Source organism: Symphodus melops, assembly GCF_947650265.1.
Source record: "Symphodus melops genome assembly, chromosome: 15".
Taxonomy (NCBI): domain Eukaryota; kingdom Metazoa; phylum Chordata; class Actinopteri; order Labriformes; family Labridae; genus Symphodus; species Symphodus melops.
The window spans coordinates 22,836,511-22,861,128 of record NC_136705.1 but is presented as its reverse complement, the minus strand read 5'-3'; the positions used below and the strand labels follow the sequence as shown (position 1 = coordinate 22,861,128).

The following is a 24,618-nucleotide window of genomic DNA, read 5'->3' as shown; positions in this document are numbered from 1 at the left end:
CGCCCACTTGGAGGACGACAGCTTCCTTACATAGGCGGCGCACACACCTCTAACCTCTTCTCTACGACCGGCTGAGTCAACACTTTGAAACGACTGTGTTTCCCTTTGTTGCGCTAACTTCCCGAGATGTTGATATCAAGGACGCACAAACCAAAGGAAAAGTGTTTATTGTGGTTTTCTTGATTGCATTAGCTCGTCATTCATGCTGCAGTCAATAAGCAATTACACTTCAGCATGTTTCTCCCCAGCTGCGTTGGTCTTTTAGTTTAGTTCATTACTTTGTTTATAATTGTTCAGGCATTGATTTGCATGCGACAGTGAAAGAGAGAATCATATGTGTTGTTCATATATGATCCTCTGCACGTTCTAAATATCGATATCGCTCTGTCTCGCAGCTTTTGTTTAACTCTGTTTCTTCTTCTGTACTTTTTGATCAAATAAACCATTCAATCTACAAAGATAGTGATTTTAAAACATGATGTATTGGAAGTGTTGACAACAAGAAGTGCAGATCTTTGTGTTATTTCTGTGTGTTTGTTTGCTTCTCTCGTCACTCTCGTTTGGTACCAAACATTTTTGGTGTGCCATACGGCTCTCCTTGAAGGCGAGCAGTTGATCGGGTTTATTGCCTTTTTGGCTGCCACCCACCTTCTGCCTCCCTGGTTGAAACCTCCCCGCTCAGTCTGAGCTGTGCCATGGCTTCCCTCTGTCACCGTGGGCAACAGTGCCAAACTGAGCCTGGCCAAGCCATATGGTCTCTCCTTGACGAAAGACGTGACAGAAAGGTTACATTCACTGACCCAGTAGATGCCTCGTGAAAGCAAACCTTTCCCCCTCACGTTGGTACTGTTGTGTGTACATCACTGTTTTCTTCTCTTGTTTTCTTTGCAGATATTGTTGGGCGTTTTCTTCATCCTGGTTGCCCTGCTCTTCAATGTCGCCCTGTTCATTTCAAAGTGAGTCCTGACACATCCTGTGACACCATCCCCCCATCATGAAATACACAACGCTTCATGTTGAAGTTTTCTCTGTGTGTCTCAGTTTGGACAAAGCGCTCCACTCTGCTGGCATCAGCTCCGGGTTCATCATCTTTGGCACCAACCTCACCAATCCTCTGAATGAACTTCTCTTAGCCCTCCAACCCGTGAGTACCCGCTCATCCGTCACCATGGAAAGATCATTATCCTCAATTAAGATATGCTTACAGCCATATTTTCCTGCTTCCATCATCGTTAACCTAAATGAAGCATCATTTCTAAGCTGTGTTCTTGGCTATCCTTAAATGCACTCTTAAAGTGAAGCGGCTTTAAGAATCAGTATAATCTCACAGACAGAAGAAGAGTCGTGCGTTGAATGAGTCATAGTAACTCAAATGCCATTTCATTTACTTAAAAAAACACTCTGATAGGTAACACTTATATTTGAACAAAGGCTAGAAGATAACAAAATTGCAAGCAGAGAAATTATCCCCTCATGAGTCACGCACACACACACACACACACACACGCACACACACACACACACACACACACACACACACACACAGTCACATTCTGCAGTAACATCAGAATAATTGCATTTTCAAAGGGAGTGACGAAAGATAAAAACTTCCAACCTGACGAGCACGTTGAGCTGCTCTTTAAGTGGGAGCAGAAGAGATGTCGAAAAGAAACCGATAAGGAACGCGCCGCTAAACGCCGCAGAAATGTTTAAAGAATCTGTGTTTTAGAGACGGAAGAGCTGTTTTTTATTGACTAGTTCATGACTTCATGTCATATATATCATATCAGTATTCGGTGAAACCCGGTCATCTGTTGAATGTACAAAAGTGTACGCTGACGTTGACAACAACACATGTATGCAAATGAGTCACTTTTAGGTGACTCCTGCTTCTTTAACAAGGATTTATTTTTGATGTTTTATTTTGTTGGGGTATGACTAACGGATTTATTCGAATTTTATTTAGATTTTTTTGCATTAGAATTGTTCTGTTAATTTTAGCCCACGAGCACAGGCCTTCTTCAGATTGTACATTTCACTGTTTATTGTCGGGTTCTTTTTTACTTTGGAGGTCCCTCTCTTTTTTCAACATAAATGTGTTTGCATCTCTGTCAATGCCACAGCCCGGCCCTCGTATTAAGTCCTCCAAAAGGTTGCGCTCTGTTTTCTTTACCCCGGCTTCCCATCGATTTTAGAATACCATAGTGATCAGGGTTTGCTGGTGGTGCCGCTCCCCAGACTGGAGACTACAGAGACCGGCGTTTATAAGTTGTTGTTATAATCATGTTATTGTCTTCAATGTGGAAAAATCCTCTACATGCAAACTGTTGGGTTGTCTTTGCAACAATGAGCCTTCAGAGTTTATGAGAATGTATATAATATATTAACCATGAGGTTAAATGGAAAATCCTGAAATCAATACTTAATGCGATAACATACGATAAAGATTATTGATCATCCACTGGGGGAAATTATGGATTTTAAAAACGAGATCCAAATAGATTGACGGCATATGAAGACGTTTTTTTCTTCTTCCCTTCAAGTTTACGCCGCAGGTCAGGATGCTGACGAGAACATCTCCTTTCAAACTTAATATTGTACTGCAGGAGCCGGAGAGAGAAATGACTGACAGCTCAGACCATTAAAAAATACCTTCAAAGATACCGGCATTGATTAAAATGTCGAAAGTCTGTGTTCAGAGCGTGACCTCGCTATTTACAGAACGCAGTGCACCTCGCCAAGAATGGAGGCTGTTTAGGGATCAGTGTTTAGGTTCAATGAGACCATTAAAGATCCAAATCAATCGACATTCATCTTTCAGGTATTAATGACGAGACTTCCTGTACATAATCGAGCTGGAAACAACCTGAGCTCCACAGATCAAAAAAATACCATCACAATACTTCATGATTTGATTTTGTGATATCACTCTTTTTGTCCTTATTTTTAACATATTTTAAAGAGTTTTAACCTTTTATAACATGTAAATAATATCTGAACTTTGTCAACTCTTTTTTTATTGTGCACAACACAGCAACGTATCCGGTAAAATCCAACGCAGTAAATGATCTGGCCATCTTTGTTTTAGTCCCATAGACATGATTGGGTGTCGACTGTTTCTGCTGTAAATGTTCAATCGTGAGACAGATTATCTTGGATCATGTTTATATTCTGTTAGCAGACGTCGTACAGTTCCGTTTGGTATCGACAAATAGTCGCTCATAAAAACATGTGAAGTGTCCTTGAGGAACAATAACCCCTGATTTGGCTCTTAATGATGGATAATTGCTTTTTCTTCAATACGTGATGATGAAGCTGACCTCCGTTTTTGAAATCACAGGTTTTCCCGTTGGATTATATCCTGATCACAATCATCACCATGTACTTCGTGGTCACATCCATGGCTGGCATTCGCAACATGGGCATCTGGTTCTTCTGGATTAGGGTGAGAAAATCCCCCACTTACATTTCCTCTGAAGTTTGAAACATGCAGCTAATGGCACGCTGTGATTTCCTCTTTTTTTTTTTCCAGCTGTATAAAATCAGACCAAAGAAGACTCGCCCTCAGGCTCTCCTCTTCCTCTGCATGATTCTTCTCCTGATTGTCCTTCACACCAGTTACATGATCTACAGCCTGGCCCCTCAATACGTCATGTATGGCAGCCAGAAATATCTGGTACAGGTGAGGAAAAGTAGACATGTAGACACTCAGCTTTTTTCTTCCAGATTTCAGTCTTGCTGAGTCGAGCGAGCTCTAAAGACGTGTCTGTCAGTGGGTTCATATCCCTCGGGTCTATCTCTGTGCAGGCTGCAGAACGGTCTCTACGGGCTGCTCGTGGGGCTTTTAGGACTCTTGTTCTTTTTGGATTCTGTCTATCTGTGTTAGACTGTGTGGCTACTACTATCTGGATGTGTTGTTGTGACAGTCTCCCCTCTCTGTCATCTGATGTGCTGCTCTCTCTCTCTCTCTCTCTCTCTCTCTCTCACTCTCACTCTGAGGCTGTGTGTAGGTGTATGCATTTAATTTAGATGCATGCTGTCTCTGCTTTGTCTCAAAAACAGCCGGAGTAAAAGGAAACCAGGTGTTGTTTTGTTCTGAACTCTGTGTGACTCATGCTAAATGTGTTTCATTCCTCTTTGCTGGTGTGTTTTCAATGCTGTTATTGTCTCCAAGTGTCATTAATCCTGGCATATCTTATTCAGTGTCGCCTGCGTGTGGGTAGCATGTCAAAATGTTCCATTATTCAACACTTTTCTTTGCAACATGTTTACATTGTTGCACAAATGAGTGTATAAGACTCACTTTTAATACTTCATTTTTTCATCTAAAAACATGTGTTTAAAGAAAACAAAAAATATTTGTTCCTTTAATAAATCTTGTGGCGTACAACAAGTGATCTGCTGATTTGGGCGACTTGCAGGATGTGTTTCTGACTGTTTCTAGACTTCTGACTTGTCAAAGCGCTTTAACACTGCAGGTCACACCTACAGCTTCACACACTGAAGGCAGAGGCTGCTGTGTAGAGCATCCATCAGAAGTATAGCATCAGGTTAAGTGTCTTGACGAGGACACATCGGACACGTTGCTGCAGGATCTGGGGATCAAACCCGCAACCTTTCTGTTGAGAAACAAACAACTCTACCGTATGAGCCACAGCGACCCTGCTTCACAACTTTCTCCGTAGGCTCAACGAGCGTACTGTAGCTAAAGTGCAAACTCTACGGAGCAACAACAGCCGTACACAAACTGCACAGTGTGAACTTTCCTGAACACATTAGAAATCGTCACCTCGCAAGACTGTTTAAACCATTTTTCTTTCTGCCTGGTTTCTCGGCCTGGTTTGAAGTTGATGTTAGAACTTGTGCAAACTCGCTTTCTTAAACGTGATCATTTTCTTGGCTGGTAGATGCTGATTTTTGTGTTTCCTTTTAAAAGTCTATTTTGCAGTTTGTATTCAAGTTGTGTCTTTTCATCAAACGTATCCGTTCCATATCTCTACTCCAAAGCCACTGTTTGCACAACACAAAGTAAGTGAAGTGTTCCTTTCGTTAACATCCACCTGCCCCCTTGTGTTTCTCATTTCATCAGACGCCCTCAGCTGGTCCTGCGTCTGGGAACGCTACCTCTGGCACCACGAGGATCTGTGATGCATACGCGCCCGAGGGTAAGTCTGTCATCTCTGCTAGCACAGTATGGTAGCACAGGTCCAATAGCGAGACGCTGGAAGAACTTACAAAACATCATCAAAGATTTATTCCTCACAAGTGGAGTCTAAACTAGAAGAAAGGCAGGTCGGTGTAGAACACAGGCCGAACACTGTTCACTAATCTTTCTCACTGTTTATTATTCATCAGAGGGAAGAATACCAAGGACAAACATTACTAATGGCCTCTAGCTGTCTCCATGTCAATGCATATTATAGTGAGTCAGCCCTGACAAAACAATATGTGAATGTACATCATAACCTTGATGATGGTATCAGAGTCTTTTATTCATTATAGCTAAGTGCTAAAGTTTTGGTGGTGAAGTGAATGATTAACAAAGCCCCAGACATTTAATGCACACACACCTTTCGACCTACAGAGTCTACCTTCTCACTCCTTGGTATAGCTGTTGTATCCCCAGCTCCTGCAGCAGCAGCAGCCTCCACCATCAGTGTGTGAGTGTGTAGCTGTGGCATGTGGTGTAAAAGCACTTTGAGCAATCGCAAGACTAGAACAGCGATGTGCAAGCTTTAAAATCACGCTCCCTATTAAAGTCACACATAAAGACACGTACAGTGTAACGGTTTGTTTCGTTAGCAGAGGTGCACTGAGATTGGCATCGTGATTAGAAGAGTTAATGAGTGTTAAAAGGTTAAAATGTAAAGTATGTAATAAGAAAAAGGGTAAAGTTCACGTGAATACCATTTCAAAGTTTTTAATTCACACATCCAATTAAGTAGTCAGCATATTGACATGTCCTAACAATTTGTCCCCCATGATGGATAAAAGCGTCTGCTACAGTGAATTGTAGATTGAATTCTTGAAGCTAATCTCCGCTTTGGGTCAGTCTTGCAGAAATGTTCAATCCTTTGATCATATGTGAGGATAAAAGTGCGTCACTGATGATTTGCTAAATGTGTTTTTCTAGTACTGAACTGATTTTTGGTTTGAAATTGGCAGATGGCAGTTCTTGATATCTAAACATCTGTTTGTGCTGTATCTTTGTGTGGAGCTTACGTAGACGTATCTCAATCACTGCGAGGCTGGACGGTCTGAGGTAACGTTTTGTCTTTCGCTGGCTATGAAACAGACTGAAAACAACGAGATCCCTCTTTATTCGCTACAAAAGTAGTCGCAAACATCACAACATATTTTCCTGTATTGTTATTTTCTTAATGCCTAAAACAGCAGCTCAGGTGGGTGTCAAACGCGTCTTACACTTGTAAAGAACAAAATTGAAAAAGAGTTCCTCACTGGATCTTTAAATAATGTTAAATATCGTGAAACTGCATCAAATTCGCAGGATTTAAAGGACCTGAGTGTGAAACCCTCCAAGAAACATGCTGAAATGTTCTTGATGAATTAAATCAAGTCACACACACACACACACACACACACACACACACACACACACACACACACACACACACACACACACACATACACTCTCATAAATGTCAACCATGGGGTTTAACACATTGCTTAACTTTATCATATGGACAGAAGGAGCCAGGGATCAAATCACTTAACCCTGTAATTAGTGAACCTGCTGAGGCACAGCAACCTCTTTTTTATCTATTAACCTTGAAAAAGACAGAGCTGCCTTGTTATACATGTGACATGAGGAGGAGTTTCAGCTTTGGGTTCCACGTTTTGTTTCTCTGGACCTGTTGTGTCGGGAGAGTTTGGAATGACAATGAGGTGCACAGCAAAGATGTTGTAGAGATTATTGACTTGGTTTTCATGAATATTTTTCAGTTCACTCAACAGTACAGAAAATGCATTAAGACGGGGGAAGACATGCAGAAAATAGAAAGATAAGTCCGAGGCAGGAGAGTAACTGCAGAGATCAAAGGCGAGATATTATTTGTTAACTACAATCTGATCTGTAGACGCATACATTTAGATTCTGTCATATCAGTGGGGAAGGATAAATGGTGTTGTTTTATTTCACGTTGAAGCAAATAGGCTTTACCTAAACAAATTGGCTGGTGGCTGCCTTGAGTAACCTTTAACGTTGCTGTTGCATGGTTGAGATTACGTTGCAGTAAAGCAGTGATATTAAAGATACAGGATGAGGTTGGTTATACATGTGTGGGAGATGTTGCTGCATTTTCTTAAAGGTTCAATGCACAGAGGCTAACATATGCCTCAGTCCATACTACTGTAATGCATGTTCAAAGAAATGTTCTATGACACACCATTTGTCTTGGGGCACGAGGTATTTTTCTCTGAAAGTGTGAACCTTTACGGTCCGCCTCATCGAAGAATGTTTTTCTCTGCACTGTATCTCTTATAACCTCCACTGAAGGAGTTTGTGATACCGTTTAAAGACACATAAAGTCAGTGTCAAGCCTTACTACCGTACAGAGTTTACTTATTGCAACGAAGCCAACAAACAGTATCCCGGGCTGGAGACATAGTCTGGCTGTAGCTCCAGTTATTGGGCTCACGTCACTCTCTTACCTGGATGTTTACAAGCAGTTGCATTGAATATATAGCATCTCGTAGGAGCAGCTATTTTGGTTTGGCAGTTTTTTGATATAATATATGGCTGTGTCACATTAAAGTAGCATATAAACTGGAGCCATACATAACCACATTAAACACAAGCAGGTGGACGTTAACCTGCAGGGAGGAACAAAGACTGGGGTAGCTAGCACTGCTGATGTTAGCGACATTCTGCTAACATCGAATGCTAACATCGTTAACCAGCAGACAATTAACACAAACATTTTGTGAAATATAGACAGTTTGGTATGCTTTGCATAACCATTAGATTAGTTTGAATTTGATATGCTAAGGAAATTATTTGCCAAGGAGCATCACTAATTGCATGTCTAGATTTAACCCTTCAGTGGTTTTCATCTGGTTCTCTCACAATTAACATGAACTCCCATGCAACCAATAACACAAGCCAACCAATGAATCCAAACGAGAACTTCTTGGCAGAGGCCCACACTTCAACGTGATTGGCAGCTGCAGTGAGACAAATTACGGCTATAGATTGATTACCTGACCTGGACAAAGAAAGAAAAAGAAGTTCTTAACATCTTTGGTTGAGTGTCCTGCTGTGGGTTTAGTCAATGGTATATGATTACAGAGGGCTTACACAACATGGAGGCGCTAATGGACTAATGGCTTTGACATTTGAAAAGAGAGTGCCTCTTTAGAGTCTTTTCTCTTGTATACATCTTACATCAAAGGCGGCATATGGTCAGTTATTGCTCATTTCATTATATCAATATATAGATACTGGTATGATTTGAAATAGTCAAGAGAGAAGCATGGAGTATTGGCTAGGTTGTATTTTTATTTAATGACTTCATGTTTATCATGTCATGAAAACCTCTCTCTTCTCTCTTTGGCCCATATGCTGTTTAATGAGACCCAGTTTAAACGCGTCTTTTTGATTCAGTAGATAGCGCTCCCTTGAGCTCCAGCATTGAACCAAAACAAACTGCTGTTTAGCGACACCTCCTACATAGTGAAGCCTCCCACATGCTCCTCCTGCATTGACTAAGATTTAATTTCATTAAAACAGCTAACACGTGATCATCATGTGAATGCCAACATACGATAATTGCAGTATACTGGCAAACTCTCAGAATCCTCCTGACAGTGTGATAATGTGATTATGTGAAAATGTTTTTCTTTGTTTGGTTGTGTCTGTTAATCAAATATACGTTTCTGTTCCTACTTCTATGATTATGAACACACAGACCTGATTCTGAATCACTTTGTTGGCTTATATGGTGGAATTGGCTGCTCTGTTGGTTTTGAGGGGAAGTAAAGGACAGCAGATTGTATACATTAGATACGTTCATCCATCCATACATCCATCTATTACCTTCTGCTTATCTGGGTCATGGTGACAGCAAATGTTATGAAGACGTGTTGAAGCACTGTGTGATTTGTGAACTCATACAGACATGTTGGCTTCCTTGAAGCTCCTGACACCAGGACAACCGCCAGAAGTATTTTGACTCTCGCTTTTGTCCAGTTTAGGGAAACTGATCCTATTTTGGCCTTCTTGGAAATGCTTTCATAACAGCTTTCATTGTACCTCCCACCATGAAGAGGAGGAAGTCTCAAGCAGAGACAACACATGCAACTGAGAGGGAATACAACCAAAAGCTTTTCGACCGATGTTTTGTAGGAAGTAACAGGTGAATGACTTCATTTGTGCAGTGAGGGAGTGCAACTCTTACTCCAAGCATTTACATAATTTAGAGAGAGTACCTGATCAACCCTGTGGCAGTTTACAGCTAAGAGAGAATAATGAATGTGGAGGACTAAATGGAGACGTGCCAGTCATTCATCCAAGCGGCCAATCTAGATCGATGTACCGAAGTATTCTGTTCACTCAGATATTTCTCTGCAGTCCTCGTTCCTTCTTTAAATGCTAAGAGTTTTAATGATGACTAAGTAGGACTGTTTGATAAAGGCAACAAATCATGATCACTGTTGTTAATGATTGATAGTGAGTTTATGCTCATAAAACACCGTTGATTGATTTAGCAACTTCTGCATCACATGCGTTTATCCAACAATGAAAAAAACAAGCTTTAAAATATGAAGACTTCATCTCGTTGGAAATCGATTGCTTCAGTGGGTCTTTGTCTGTTGGTTTATACAGGGGACTGTTTGAAGAGGTGGAGAAGAGCTATAACATTTTCTCTTTAAAACATGAACACAGAATTGTTAAAGTCTGAAATAGCTGGCATCCCAGGCAACAAGCCGTACTGTATCCTACAATATCCATTGAAACATTCTCTATGCCTGATTATAACCCTTGACATGTGTTACATAAAGTTCTATTTATTTTAGTTTTCAAATTGTGTTTGTACTCTAGTAAGTCCTTGGGATTGTTTGACAGTCTGAGAAATAAAATAACATTGAATCTGGCAGTGTACCATATCTGTTTGTTTTGTGAAGACAGAAATAGTGTTCTTCATGCCGTGTCTCCTGGGAGAAAAAGAGACGTTAGCGTAGCATGACAATGAGATTCACAAACATGGATATGAATTGACATTTGTGGCTTCGCTCTGGGATTGTGAAAATAAGAGTAGGAAAAATGATTCAGTGGGAAATATAGCATTAAATGTAGAAAAGGCTTCACTTTGTAACAAGCTTTAGTGTGACACTGGATCAGAAGAGAGCAGAAGTCAAGCCGGTGACTGATTGGCCAGTCGCTCACAGTGGTGTAATGACACTAACATCTTGTGAGCAGGTACTCTGTGTCAAGCTCTCCATTAACTTCTCTAAGGTCATTACTTCGCCATTACTCATTTACTCAGCATAATGGAAGGGAATCCAGACGAATTAGTTGCCGCAGACAAACCAAATTCTACCTCAGGATTCGATTTACCTCTGGGCTTCCCCGTATTTCAAAAGGAAGAAGAATCTGAGTATTTATTAGAAGTTCTGTTCTCTGAAGCCGTGCACATTGATCCTGCTTTCCTCATTTTAGCTGAAGGAAAAGTTTCATCTTTCATTTGATATTCATACCTTTCTCTCCAAGGCCACTTACACAAAAACTTGCAGCACTTTATCTTACTCTGTTTGCTTTAGCACTTACGCTAAAGTCCTTTTGGGGTAGTTTCTTGGAGTTTCACTTAAATACATTAGATCAGTCACAAGCGTTTGCCACACATGCTAAAACAAAGGTAATCGAGCCTATAAATGAACATTTTAGCTCTCCGAGTATAATTTTATTTAACAGACTGGGCATTGAGTTATTAAATCTTCAAGTTCGGCTCTGTGAGATTCAGAAAACCGAATAAATCCAATCCAATAAACCATGAAGATCAAACCAGATTAATCTCCGAAGAGCTCCAGGTGGTTTTAAAATAGAATACATTTTCCTTTTTTTATTGAAATGTCCATCTTAATCAGACAGCATTTTTCTGTCAACTAAAGACCATTGGCTAAAGCGGTGTAATTTTTCTCCATCACTGCAGAAAATGAAATTCCAAAGCGAAAAGAAAAAAAATGTCGGACTCAAAGAGAGAAACAGTCAACCTGAAAGCGTGGATGCTGTTTGTTAAAGTCGAGTCCAAAAACAGAACAGCAGTTACAGCCAAGACAGTCAGAGACTGTGATCGTATATAGGACAGGAAACCTTCGGTGGGTACCAAAGCTCCATAGTGTGGCTTTAAATGGGCCTTCATCTTACTTAATGTTGAAGTTGATTCTATTTCATCGAGATTGCTTCTCAGACCCATTGAGCTGACTTCACGTCCATTTTTTATGATCCCTCTGTCTCCCAAAAATTGCCAGTCCCCTCTTTTGTTTATTACTGTCACATTAAGAACTCCATCATCACATCACCACCTCTAATTATTGGTTGCATTAGTTCCCTTGACGGTCAAACCAATAATTTTAATGACTTTGTGTCCACAGCACTCCCAGCTCAATGTCATCCCAAAACCAAAAGGTTCCCTTGAGTTTAATCTGTGCCAGATTCTCTAAAGTTCCTCACTAAAAAAAAACATAAATTCTCAATAAATGGCCTCTAAAAGTGCATAAAACATTCTTTTTTGAGCAGGAAGAAAAAAATGTTCCACACTTAATACCAATAATGAAGCCATCCTCTGCTTTTTGCTCTCGGCACAGTCGCTCATTTTACCAACGAACCCCCTCTGGGTCTTTCCAACAATTTCTCTGCTGATGGTTTTCTTTCACAATTTAGGTCAACGCCATTAGGGACAAAAATGTAATTTTCATGGTGAAATACCCCTCATGTCCCCTTGATTCAGTAAAAATAGTTGTGCTTTTAACCATAAGCCAAAGTCTAGTTTTAACCTTGGATTATAAATCACATTATTTCTCCTGAAAGATGGATCTTGTACTACAGAGAAGTGTTTTCACACTGTGGACTCTTGTCTGTTTCCTAGCAACTTGGCGGTTTTCACCACATTGTTTTAAAGAGCTTCAGGGAGGAGGACGGCCATCATTATATGTTTTGCCTCTGAGATGTCTGGCGCCTGAGCAATTTTAAACAGGACTCCCTCAACCCCAACACAAATTTATAGGTTTTTTTTTGTTTTTTTTTGCATCCAGGGGATCATTACCGATTTGTGTTACAATGGAGCATGTCAATCAAAAGTTATTCTCATGAAATGAAGATGTCCATCTTGTAATCCACAGACACCCCTTACCTGTCAGAGGAGTATACCGTTTCAAAGAGTGCTGGTTCCCTTAGTACAGTGCCAAAAGACTTCAGATTTAATTGACAGACGTGAAACACTCATCACTGCTCTAATCCATATTCTTTGACTTTGGTTTCTAACTGCTGAAGGCCACTTTCCGAAGCGCTTAGAAATGGAGTAGCATTTAAGAGCTGAAGATTCAGCTCTTCCCCCCCAGGAGTTTGTAAAGACCAAATAAAAGCTAAAGAGAAGAGAGAGTACTGGATGTACATCCATCAAGATCCCTGAAACAAGAGAACGAGACCTGAGGACAAAAAGAGTTGAGGCCACGCAGGCGTGATGTGAGCATTCAATGATTTATGTAGGGGATAAAAATGTAGTGAATTATAAAAAGGATGGATTTCAACTTCTTATAAAAGATTTTTATTTTGATAGGGATTGATAAAGGTTGTTTGAAAACAACCTATACTGACATGATGTCTTAAAAATAGATATCTAATAGTTTGTGTTCGAAAGCATGCTCAGGATAAAAAAGGCGTGTTGTTAAAGTTTAATGGTTTAAATATTTACCTGCGTCCATATCATTTCCACAGATCCTCCTCACTGCACGTTCTTGGATAGGTTGAATAATGTACTCATAACCAACTGTAAGTTCCTTCCTCGGCCTCCTGCTGGTATGCTGGTTGTTTCAGACGAGGTCAGGCGAGGTAAGGTGTCTACACGTCGTCCTTTGTGTCTGCACTTTGGCATTGAAACGTTGCTGAAATGGATTTTCACACCGGGGGGGGGGGGGGGGGGGGGGCAACAGAATAAGGTTTGGCACAGCACAAAGGTGCTCGTTTTGAACATTCATCGACAACACTAATGCAAGAAGCCCAGGATTTGAAAGTATTTCTGTCGGAGGAACATCAGCATCCTCGAAGGACGGCGGAAGAAAGTGCTCGACTGCGTTTGAGATGTAAAGGAAGTAAAAACACACGGTGTAGGAACAGGAGTGCTTGCAGATGGAAAAGCTTTCACAAAGAACACAATGTGTGTGTGTGTGTGTGTGTGTGTGTGTGTGTGTGTGTGTGTGTGTGTGTGTGTGTGTGTGTGTGTGTGTGTGTGTGTGTGTGTGTGTGTGTGTGTGTGTGTGTGTGTGTGTGTGTGTGTGTGTGTGTGTGTGTGTGTGTGTGTGTGTGTGTGTGTGTGTGTGTGTGTGTGTGTGTGTGTGTGTGTGTGTGTGTGTGTGTGTGTGTGCGTTTGGCGTTTCATGCATGCGTTTGAATATGGAGAAGAAAGTTATACATAATGCATGGTGCTACACAGGGCAGCACTCTGCCGGGTATCATGAGTCAAGGTGAAATTACCTGCACTCGCACACTGCCCCATGCTCTTATCGGAGTACGGTAATGATTTCAAGGTGAAGTGGGTCACTGGTGTACATGATAATATATTTAGGCAGACCACTGTTGTGAACCATCTGCAGGTCCCACTCTGCAGCCCTGCAATTCAGGTGAGCAGCTGGAGAGCCACAGATGGCTGAGGTGCTGGAGGAAAAGAGCGGGGTCATGGGGATGAGGACAGACCTGCTCCTCCTCTTATTTGTTGTTGCTGCTGGTGAATCAAAACTGATTGTTGGTTCGCCTTCAGAGCTCCTCTGTGTGCACTCTGTCTAATCTTTATTGCACATGAAACAGCACCGACCTGGAATATTCTTCTTTTTTTTTTTTTTTTTATACAATTCAGCTCTCTGGAGGAGAAAGCTTTCAAAATGCTCTTGTTAATGAACAAATTGCACACCCCGCCGCGGACCTCGATGTCACGCATCTCCATGAAGTTTGATTGTAGAGTCTGTGGGGTTGCAGTCGGTGTGAAGAGCTGTGTAAGAAACAGTGTGATAGGAGCAGCTCAGCAGGGTGAGCGTTAAAGCTCCAGATGGCTCTCTAACATAGCCAGACAGTGCAGATCCTTTTATATTCAGCATCCTAAAGCTGCATGTTCTGCTCAAAGTGGAGACTTTGCATTTAGAATATACTGAAGTCGTTTCTCTTCACAATCCAGTTTCCGAAGAAATCGGGACACAGTGTAAAAAAAAAAAAGCAAAAAAGTGATGATTATCAAAACATTTAAACCCCATTTTTAGAGTTTAAATAACACAGAGCCCCTGTGGCCTAGTGGGTATGTCGCACGCTCCATTTGCAGTGGCAGCGACTTTGTGTACGAGTCCGACCTTTGCTGCATGTCGACCCCCTTCTCTCTCCTGCCAGCACTTCCTGTCTCTCTTCAGGTGGACGTTCGGGGTTACAGAGCTGAAGCCCTTCTCAGCTTTAAATAAACATACAGTGTAATAGCTAAAACAGCGCTGCTGCCTTCACCGTTTCATGTTCGAAGATGCTTTTTGTGAAACGTGTTGATCAGCATCAAACTCAAATACGGACACGTTGTCCTCCTTTGTGTTTTTGATACAGTGTGTGCATCTTCCCACCTCGTTACCAAACTTCTGCTGAGCGAATCATCGTGATCTTAAAGGGAAGCATTTTGTTTTCCTTCCTTCCTTGTCCTTCTGTCGTTTCAGACAAAAAACAATTGGTGTTCTGAAGAGACCCAGACGCCGCTCGCATATCACTGGCACTCTCCACCTCTGACGTCACCAGCGTTTCCCATGCCTGTCAATATCCATTCAGGCACATAAAAGGGGGAATGACTCAGCTTAAGAATCCGTATATTATTCCTGCCCTCTGTGCCAGCGAGATCAATAGCACTATCATTTCTGTCAGGAAGTGGAGAGCTGAGGCTCAAGGGTGATGTCAGCAGCACGAAGCGCCGAGCTGCTCTGCAGGCAGAGAGAGCGGTTGGATTTCAGAGGCAATAATTGAGTCTCTTTCTCTCTGAGTTGAGGGTTCTGATGGGTTTATGTTTGTGATCACGCTGCGCCCTCGCTACTAATCAAGTTTTCTCCAGTTACAGCAACAACGCGTCAAGGAAGGAGGAGCGTTACGCTTACCTCGACAAACACCAGAGCATTTACCGAGTTCCCAGGAATTAGAAGACAGTGTGTGTGTGTTCACCACTTTCTGCGTTCATTTCTTCTAATCTCCGTTCGCTCGTGGCCCGAGTCACAGAAGGGTTTCATATCAAACGAGTGAATATGACACCAAATATCACAAAGCACACAGCAAAAGGCTGAACTGTGTCTCTTCACAGGAGAGGTTGGCTTCTGTTTCATTCAGCGTTTGCTATGAAAATGAGCAGAGCTCCTGAAGGCGTCGTACTCTCAAACAGCCGCACTCACAGTGCAGCTGATAAATGTGCAGCAGTGTTTATGATGGATGGCATGCACAGCTTTCCAGTAAAGGCAGGCAGGGCATTAATACTCTGTTTAACATTAACAATCAAACGTTACTTTAGATATGAGAATCAAAGGGTTAATTCACTGCCAGAGGTTCACAGCTCTTCATCCACGTGTGGAGACGCTCTACACCCCTCGTTTTGTTTTGTTTTGCATGTCATGTTATCAATACTGGTAAAGATACAGTTTGTAAGATGTGGAGAGCAGGGGAAACATTGAACAGAATCCAGAAACTTCCCTCTGATTACAAAACGTGAGCTGGTGCTCGCTAATTCAGGTGATCTCAAGTGGAAAGCTTTTCATACTTTTTGAGTGGGCTCTTTTAAGTCCGTGTGGCGATGCCGTCGCAGGCAAACACAAATGTTCACTCAGCTGGTTTATTCATGGCTGCACTTACAGCGGTGACAGGTGACCTAAAAATACAATCTTTGGTTTGGAAAGTCACCATTTACATTTTCTATCTGTTGGATGCTGCAGCTTCTCTTTGCCGGCGTCCGGGCGGCCATCGTCTCGCTGACACTCAGCGTTTGTTAGTGTTTGTGTTTCACACGCTGCTGTTTTTATTCAAGGCATTCATCAGTTTGATGTGTCACCTCGCTCCAGTTGGAGGATATCAAAGTAGTAAGCAGCTATCAGGAAACATCGTTTCCAAGAAAGAGTTTTTCATGTTTTCCATGTGACCTAAAGTAGGTTTCTATGAATCAAACAAAAAGTACAAAGTCACTCTTTTAATCCCAGTGTCCTCGTCTCATGTATGAGCCATCGTTTGGTGTGCTTTCACCTTTTGACCTCCTGATGTCGAATACTGGATGTGTTTAATGCAAGGCTCTATTAACTGTGACGCGGTCCTTGTTTGAGCTATTGTTTCACTTGTATTCGCACTGACAGCGACACGGCTTTCCTCTCTTCAGAGGGCTGCTTGTCTTGTCTGCTTACACCCATCAAATTGCCCCGAGCACTTCTCCACGTACAGTGGTAGCAGCAGCATGTTTGTGGGCTCCTAAGTGAACACAGGGGCCCTTAACAGCACACGTATCAAAGTGCTCTGCCCGTGCAATTAAAACGAGCATCGCATGTCGGGTTGTGTTTCATGTATGCTCTATTTGTGGACGCTGGTGAGAAGTTAGCTCTCATTTCAAACCAAGACATGAATCCCGGTCTTTTAAGGTTCCTCATCTGTCTTCTTCCTCTGTCCCTCTCCTCCTTCATCCGCCGCCCCATTATTTCCTTTGAACTTTCACTTCTTCAGTCAGTTTGTAGATGAAATGTTTTTTTGGCTTCCTTCATATAATGACTTTTTTTTTTTTTCCTTCCTCACTTCAAAAGTTACTTTAAAGGAAAAAAAAGCATCACAGCAGAGGTTTTTAAAAACAGTGACATTTTACTATTTCTTTTTTTTTTTTCTTAAAGAAATTCCCTTAGAATGCTAATCATGAAAGTATTATATAAAAAGTGTATTTGGCAAACTAAGTGGAAAGCTTCCAAGAGTGTGGTTATGAAATGGTTCCTGCTCAGGAGAGGAAGAAGTTTAGAGTTTACGCTTCTTTTTTTTTGACGTTTTGAAATTCGACACTTTTGTGATGCAAGATGAATTTCCGTTCGTCCAGCTGATCTCCTTTGACACCTGCTCTCCAAAGGTGCAGAACAGTTCACAGGTCCATGTGTTGCCAAGGGGCATCAAATGTCTGAGGACTGTCCGAGGTTTTGCCGAACAAACAAACAAACAAACAAACGTGCCTGCCTGTAGGCAGTTTATGCAACGTACAGCAACACGACACGCAACTGCATGCTCACATTGCAACATGCAGAGACCTTGAACCTGGGAGGACTGCAAACTAAAGGCTCCTCCTTTTGGTCCCGGATTGATTGAAGTATTTTCTCTGTTAAGTAGCAAAATGAAAGTCAATTTGACAAATAGCTGGCTGTCTTTAAAAGAAGCGATCGTCCTCTGTGTGGACACAAAAGGAGATATCTGCTTTTGTCCAGATCACATTCTTATCTCATGAATACTTTCCAAACTTGTTTTCTCCGAGTTTTTCTGTTTGCCAGTGATGCTGTTTGTTTCCGAAGTGAAGCCACAGCTGACGTTCTTGTGTTTATTTTTTCTCTCTTTCAGACGAATGCACGGTGACACGGTCCTATCTCTTCCTGCACAAGTTCTGGTTCTTCAGCACAATCTACTACTTTGGGAACTGGGCCTTTATTGGGGTAAGTTTGAGGGGGGAAAATAAAATGTTCTGAGGAAGATCCTGAGAAAAGTCTTGGTCAGAATTCCTTCAATTCAAACAACTTTATTGATCCCTTTAGGGGCAAAGAGTTCGGAGCAGCTTGTACGTAGAGACTTGAATAAAACACAGCGACATAGAGACAACACGTATATATAAAATGCTGTCAGCTTGTCGTGCGCATAAATCCTTAAATTTGTTTAGGAGCAAAGCACCAGCTCGAGCCTAAATCCACATTTTCCCCTCTGATTTTTTTTTTTTTTTTTTTGCACATGCAGCCCCGAGCCACAGGTGCCCCCAGCTGTTTTATCCCCAGATGTGCTCAGTACTCACCTGTCTCTGTGTTTCAAGAGCACGTTTGTGAAAGTGTCCTCACAGGTTGTAAATGAATCTCATTGTCAGGAAAACGTCGTTTACCCTCTGAAGAACACATTTCTACTCCATAGAAGAAAAAAAGAAAAGGATTACTGAAGATGATTTTCCAACACGGCCCACAGCGAATCAGCTCAGCCAAAATACTTAATAAGCTCTTTTCCCGCTGCTGTTGGTGCATCGTATCGATCACAACAGATTTCCTAATGTGTGCTTTGTTCTTTATTACTCCCAGGCTTTCCTCATCGGGCTGGTCGTGTCCTGCTGCAGAGGGAAGAAGTCTGTGATTGAAGGAGAGGTGGAGGCCGATGACTCAGACTTGAGCGATGATGAATATGTGCACTGAAAACGTCTGGACCGTATCTATCTGGAAACAAATAAATGGATGTCAGTCGTTGGTCATCATTTAATTTCATGCTGTTAAGGAGTGATTGCTGTGCTGTTTTGTGGAGTCCAGCCTTGTTTTTTTTTTGTTTTTTTTTGGAGTTGACACGTCCCCTTCCTTTTAATGAGAGCGCTCAGACCGATCGTTGTTTCCTCCTCGATCAATATTATAGATGACTTTGGGAGTGTGGGCGCATCCTCCAACTCAATCTTATCCCGAGACAATTCACTTATCAACAGTTTGAGACTGACATAAATTGGTCATTTTTCCACCAGTGATGACACACGCTCATCCAAAACTTTTCGTCTAAGCTTTATTTGGAGGCAGTTCGGCGATAAACTGACTTTTTTGTACTGATCTGCACACTTTCTAGACCCTTAAATGGTTAATTTATTTATGGTTTGCTTTCGTGTACCTTTTTAAGATCCAAAAACAACTGAGCCTGCACAAGCTGATCTGCCTGTTTGTTTTTAAAAGCTAATCGGTTCAAAATCCCGACTCCTGACTGGAGACGGCGCTCACATTATCAAAGTTTGTTTGGCTTTTTTTTTTCTGTTTGAGGTTAAATATTCTCAGCTAGAAGGCGTGCTTTGTGTTAGAGTTTTAGTTGTTTGCAGCCTCGGACCGTTGTTGAAGAAGGTGTTACTGTTCTTATAAAGCTGTGTGAAATCTAAAGGACCAAATGCAGCTTCGACTTATTCTCCATTTTTTTTAATGAAACAGGGTCAACTGCTTTGTCGCTCTCTTTGTTTGAAGAACTTCAGAGTAAAAAAAAAAAAAAAAAAAAGACTCAAAGATACGGATGTAATTTTCTTTTAATTAAGGAGCTCTGTTGGTTCTTTGCCTGTGCTCTGATATTCAGCAGGCTCGCCCTCTGCCATGTTTGATTCCTTTCAGTGTTTCTCGCACACTTATATGTGATAATGAATGCAAAGAATTGATTTAATTAACAAGCTGACTGCATATATTAACAGGAATGACATTATTCCTTTGGTAAAAAAATAAATAAATTGTGCCTCATGAATGTATAGAACCATGACGGGCGCACACTGCTGTATAAGTAACCCCACAAACATTAACCTGAATCTTGTGACTTGATGCTTCGAGGTTTGAAATCTGTTGATGTGATTGGTTGAAAAGACTACTATTATGGCTGCTGTGTCTGTATTTAATGATGCCTGTATTCAAAGAAATAAAAACATTTTAAACACCCTCCACATGGCTCAGAAAAGCTTTTTTTCTTTCTTTCCAGTTCCAACATTTGTCTCTCCTGACCAACAGTGTGAGGTGCAAATTCAGATGGTTAACATGAAGCATGCTCATATTCCTGTAGGTTGTCTATAGCTGAGAAAACTCCCATAAAGCATGTTTTTACAGTCGAAGCTGATTATCTGAACTCAATAAGTGAATATACTGAGTGAATGATCGCTGTTCCTTGTTATTGATTCAGAGTCGTAAATATACCAGGAGGTGTGAGGTTACACCTTCTTCATAGGGCATCAGAAAAGTCAGGCTGGGGTCTGTCTTTCTGCGGCCCTGTGGCGTGAGGAGGACTTGTATCACGTTTGATGCTCAGTGTGTTGGATCAGTGCATTGACTTTAATGCTTGCTTATCTGAGGGGGGTTAAGGATGCTGGTATACCTGAGGAAGTTACAGGTGAAACACGTCATTCGCTGACAATACAGTGACAGTAAAGTAATTGCCAGTGTGCTATGTTTTATTTTTTTTTACATCTTGGCTGTATGTTCCTGCAACCGAGCGACACCTGAATGACGAAGGTCGGATGTGCATCATTGTTTTCCGTCCTTCGGCCTGCTCATCGTGACTCTGGTTTCTGCCTGCTGAACGCAGCTGTAACTTTGATAAATGTTTCATAGTGCTGTGCTCATGTGGGATTACTGCTGGATCCCAATACAAAATAAAACAGAACGTTTCAGACTTGCTCTTTTTCTAAAGAGTCCTGAGACAACATTTGTTATGAATTGGCGCTTTAGGATTGATTGATTTGTGCATGATTAAATTCCTATTCCTACACTTGTTTTTCAGATTAATTTTTTCTATAGAAGCAATATATTTCCTTGGAGCACAATATTAGGGCTCATCTTCTCTGCAGACATCACAGAGCCAGTTTTCATTAGCAGTCTTTGCTGTCTAAAACTCCCATTTGAATATTTCTCACATCGCTGTTGAGAAAACATATTGGCTTTGTTTTTTTTTGTTTTTTTTAATAATTCCTCTCTTATTAAATCTCACTCCCTCATATAAAGTGCATGATGAAAATAAAACAATTAGAATAGCTTTATTTGATCTTTATTAATCCCTGAGTATTATGAGTGCTGTGACAGCATTAAGACCACACTGTGGTTAGATTCCATTAAATCTATTAAGGAGCTGCTAAGCACATAAACCACAATCAGTAATTCTGTGAGCGAGAAAGTATCCTGCTGTTCAAAGCGCAGCATTTGACACTTTAAATAGTTTCAGAGTGAAAAGGACATGTATGAAGTGAAACCGACGGTTAAACACACACGCCTTTGGATTAGCACAACCACTCAGTGAGCTGCTTGGGATGGATTTGCATGAAATTTCAAGTGCGTGTCCAATTAGACTTTATGGCATGCATACCTTGTCATAACTATTGTACAAGTCTGCTTTGAGTTAAGCCATTATGTGATGTGCCACCCCCACACCCCCTAATAAACTGCATAAGCCTTGAGCCAAAAACATGGAGCCCTGGAACTCTGGCAGAGAGGATTGTGTGATCAACACGTCAGATCAGAGGAGTTTGTGCTGTTCCGAGTACAACGTCTCTTGTCAAACCTCTTATTCAAATGCCACTCTCGTCTCATGTTTCCCCCTTCCTCCGTGCATCGCTTTCAACGCTTCTCTTGCAAGTTTGTCTGGGAACAATGAACACATTTTTAATGACTAAATGAACAAATTGCTTCAGGAAAATGACGGTAAATTAGTAGGGAATGTGCCTCAGGGTCATACACACTATGAATTTGACTTTTTACAAAACGTGTATACAAGTTCGCCACTTTATTCGTGAACAAATTCAATGCTTCCTTTTCCTTTTCCAGCACGAGATGCTCATCTCATATCTATTGTCATAGTTTAGACATTTGGGAGGCTTTGGTTAGCCAATAAGATTTCACCCCTGCCCATCCCCTCTGGAAACGCCTCTGCAGGTGTTACTATGTGCAAGGTTTGCTGGGACAGTCCATGACTCACCCTTTTAGATCCTCCAGTTAAAGATCAGTCTCAGATCAATATCATTCTTCAGAGATTGATGCATCGGTACATTCCAGTTCGTATTTATTACGATCACATCGGTCATCAGTGGCCATTTCCACTGTTCTTTTTTGAATTCCTTCTGTCACAGCTGGAGCTGCTGAAAAACCAAAGATACCAACACACCGACCCCCGTTGGGTTGTGTGACAGCGGGCTTTTTTTTTTCCTGAGGCAGCTCCTGTGTTAAAATAAGTCTGAGATCATGGAATGACTGAAAAGTGCAGCCACTGTCAGGGGCCTCTGTTCCCACCATCTATCTTTACCGCTCCACACGATCAAAGACCATAATGCATTATACAGTGCATGGTAAGTACCTACTGCGGAGTCGTCCAAAGTTTCATTTTTTGTTCAGAACTTTTTGTCTTTATTACCTGTGAAGCTGTGTTCAGAAGTACAAATCAGGTTATCCACTTCATTCTGGCCTTGTTTTCTGACACGTGTTAGCTGCCATTTGGATATGCACTCCTGCAGTTATGGAGTTGATCTTTAGTTTGTAAGCCATTGACTGCATATAGGAATGGACAACACACCTCAAAGTCCTCCCTTTGTTGAAAGATGAAGCCAAAATACCTCGCGAAGAGCGAATCTGATTCTTGTGTTGGTTTAAACAGACACAAGTTTATCTCACTTGTTTAAGTCTCCATCACGCGTCCTCTTGCTCTTGATTGTTTCTCCTATACTTTACTGAGTATAGTTTATTATGCATTTGCTTTTTGGAGTAATGTGTCCCTAAAGAGTTGCCGTACTTGGTGTAAAAAGGTTGTTGTTGTTAGCCACAGCTGGAGAAGTTATCCCTCTGTGTACTGTTCACATTAAAACCTCACTGAAAAAAAAATGTTTCTGAAAAAATGATGACGCTCACAAATCAGCGTCCCTACTTTCACTAATGCCTTTTCTGCAGCACTTTGATGTTTTTATGGATATCACTTATCTGAAGATAACTACAGTCTGATGTTTTGAGAAGACAAGTTATAAGGCATATTACAAGCATAGCCATTGTCGTCTGCACAAATGAATCTATTGTGACGCTCACATTATCAATCTTTATTTTACATTATGCAAGAAGAAAAGTGAAAAGGTGAAGGTAGCTTCAATCACGTGTGTGAGCTTGTCCTGAAAACACAGCTGTTGTTCTTAACCAGATTTTTCCTTTTCTCTTTCATTTCGTCCTCTAAAACATCCACTGGAGGGATTCCTGTGATTTCTAGGCACCTTCAGGCCTGTCCTCTGGGCTTTAACTCTTATGACAGGCCCTTAAAGGACGAACACTTTGCCTTACCCGTCAGTCATTCCTCCAGGGAGGACAGTGACTCAGGATCAATGTGATTATGTTGATTCACAGTTTGCAGCCCCGAAGCAGGTTAACCCCTTTTTGCTCTGACGAGCCTGAGGGACCTGCCACTCAATCCCAAATGAAGACTTGTCCTGCAGGCTGCAGTCAACAATGTCCCTGCTCAATTATAGCAGTAACCAAACAATACAGAGTCCTTTTTTTCTGGACACACAGGACATTTTAGTAAACTTTTAGAAGACAAATCCCAAGCATGAAGTCGGGAGTTGGTGTTGAAAAAAATCTGAATGACAGATTGTCATGAAGTGAGACTCAAGGCAAGTCACATTTGTAGTGATGGCTCCTGCAGGAATTTATGGCTTGAATTTACTTTTCAGTAAATTTATTTATATACTTGCAGAAAGCTTTTGCACATTTTAGAGACTTATTTGCAGGCTGTAAAAATACACCGAAAACTGTGTCAGTGCTAAAAGGAAAGACCCTGACCTAAGCTGTGTGCACTAAGTAAAGTCATCTTTGATGAGTTGTTTTTAAAATAATTGGTCACAAATAGTGATTTAAAGTAGCAGCATCTTAAAAAGAAGCCCTCTCAGAGACTTCATTTGTATGTCAATGTTTGCATGCTCAGCTGGTGAGTCACTACGAGCATGCAACACTCATCTGACCCTGACGTGATTCAGCCAGTAGAGCTGATTAAGAGCCTTGATATCACACACATTTAGATCTCCATGTCTGAATACTATTAGATCATAAAAACGGATCCCTGCAGGCAATAAACACTGTCTGTTTTCATCTCCCTCCAGATGATCCTCATGCTGGGAAAGAAAAAGTCTGCCATGCATGCATTAATTGAACGAGGGTTGCAGTTTCACCAGAGGAAAATGTGGCGTGACTTGTTACTGTATGAATGTCACGTGCACTCATTAGCTTCTGCGGCGTGATTTCCTGAGATGACCTTGTTTTTGTTTTCATTCTGAATAGAAAATCACACAGTAGTCATGAAACTCATGAATGAGTTGGTATCGGCTGATATCCATCCTGTTGATCCAAGTATAACTAACTGTCATGGTTTAGGTTTGTGTGTTATATTTCAGAGTTTTGAGTTCCGTATATTTCTTAGTTTCAGTCTTTAGTGTTTCCAGAGTTTTAAGTTGTATTCTCGTCTTCAGTGTTTCCTGTGTTTCTTTGTGTCCTTCTCTGTTGTCTGTAATATTGTTTCCTGTTTTACTTGTGTGAATGATTCTTGGTGTTTACTCGTTTAGTCTTTAGTCTTTCCTGTTTTATTCGGTAATGTCTTCTCCCTGTGATTCTGTTTTCTTACATCCTTTAGTTCCATGTTTGACCTTGTAGTTTTCAGTG

General features: G+C 41.3%; 1 protein-coding gene across 3 annotated transcripts in view; it reads left to right on the top strand.

Annotated features, from left to right (window-relative positions):
• lmbrd1 (LMBR1 domain containing 1) overlaps nt 1-24,618 on the top strand; it is a 154,107-nt gene that overhangs the window by 37,256 nt on the left and 92,233 nt on the right. For 2 of the 3 annotated variants that reach the window (XM_079362081.1, XM_079362080.1), the window contains exons 10-16: nt 892-956; nt 1,042-1,144; nt 3,341-3,445; nt 3,533-3,682; nt 5,090-5,165; nt 17,807-17,898; nt 18,523-19,889. In XM_079362081.1, coding sequence (XP_079218207.1) covers nt 892-956; nt 1,042-1,144; nt 3,341-3,445; nt 3,533-3,682; nt 5,090-5,165; nt 17,807-17,898; nt 18,523-18,633 — 702 coding nt within the window. In that variant the 3' untranslated portion in view covers nt 18,634-19,889. Of the gene's footprint in view, nt 1-891; nt 957-1,041; nt 1,145-3,340; nt 3,446-3,532; nt 3,683-5,089; nt 5,166-17,806; nt 17,899-18,522; nt 19,890-24,618 lie in introns of those variants that run through there. The other variant, XM_079362082.1, reaches the window with a different exon arrangement.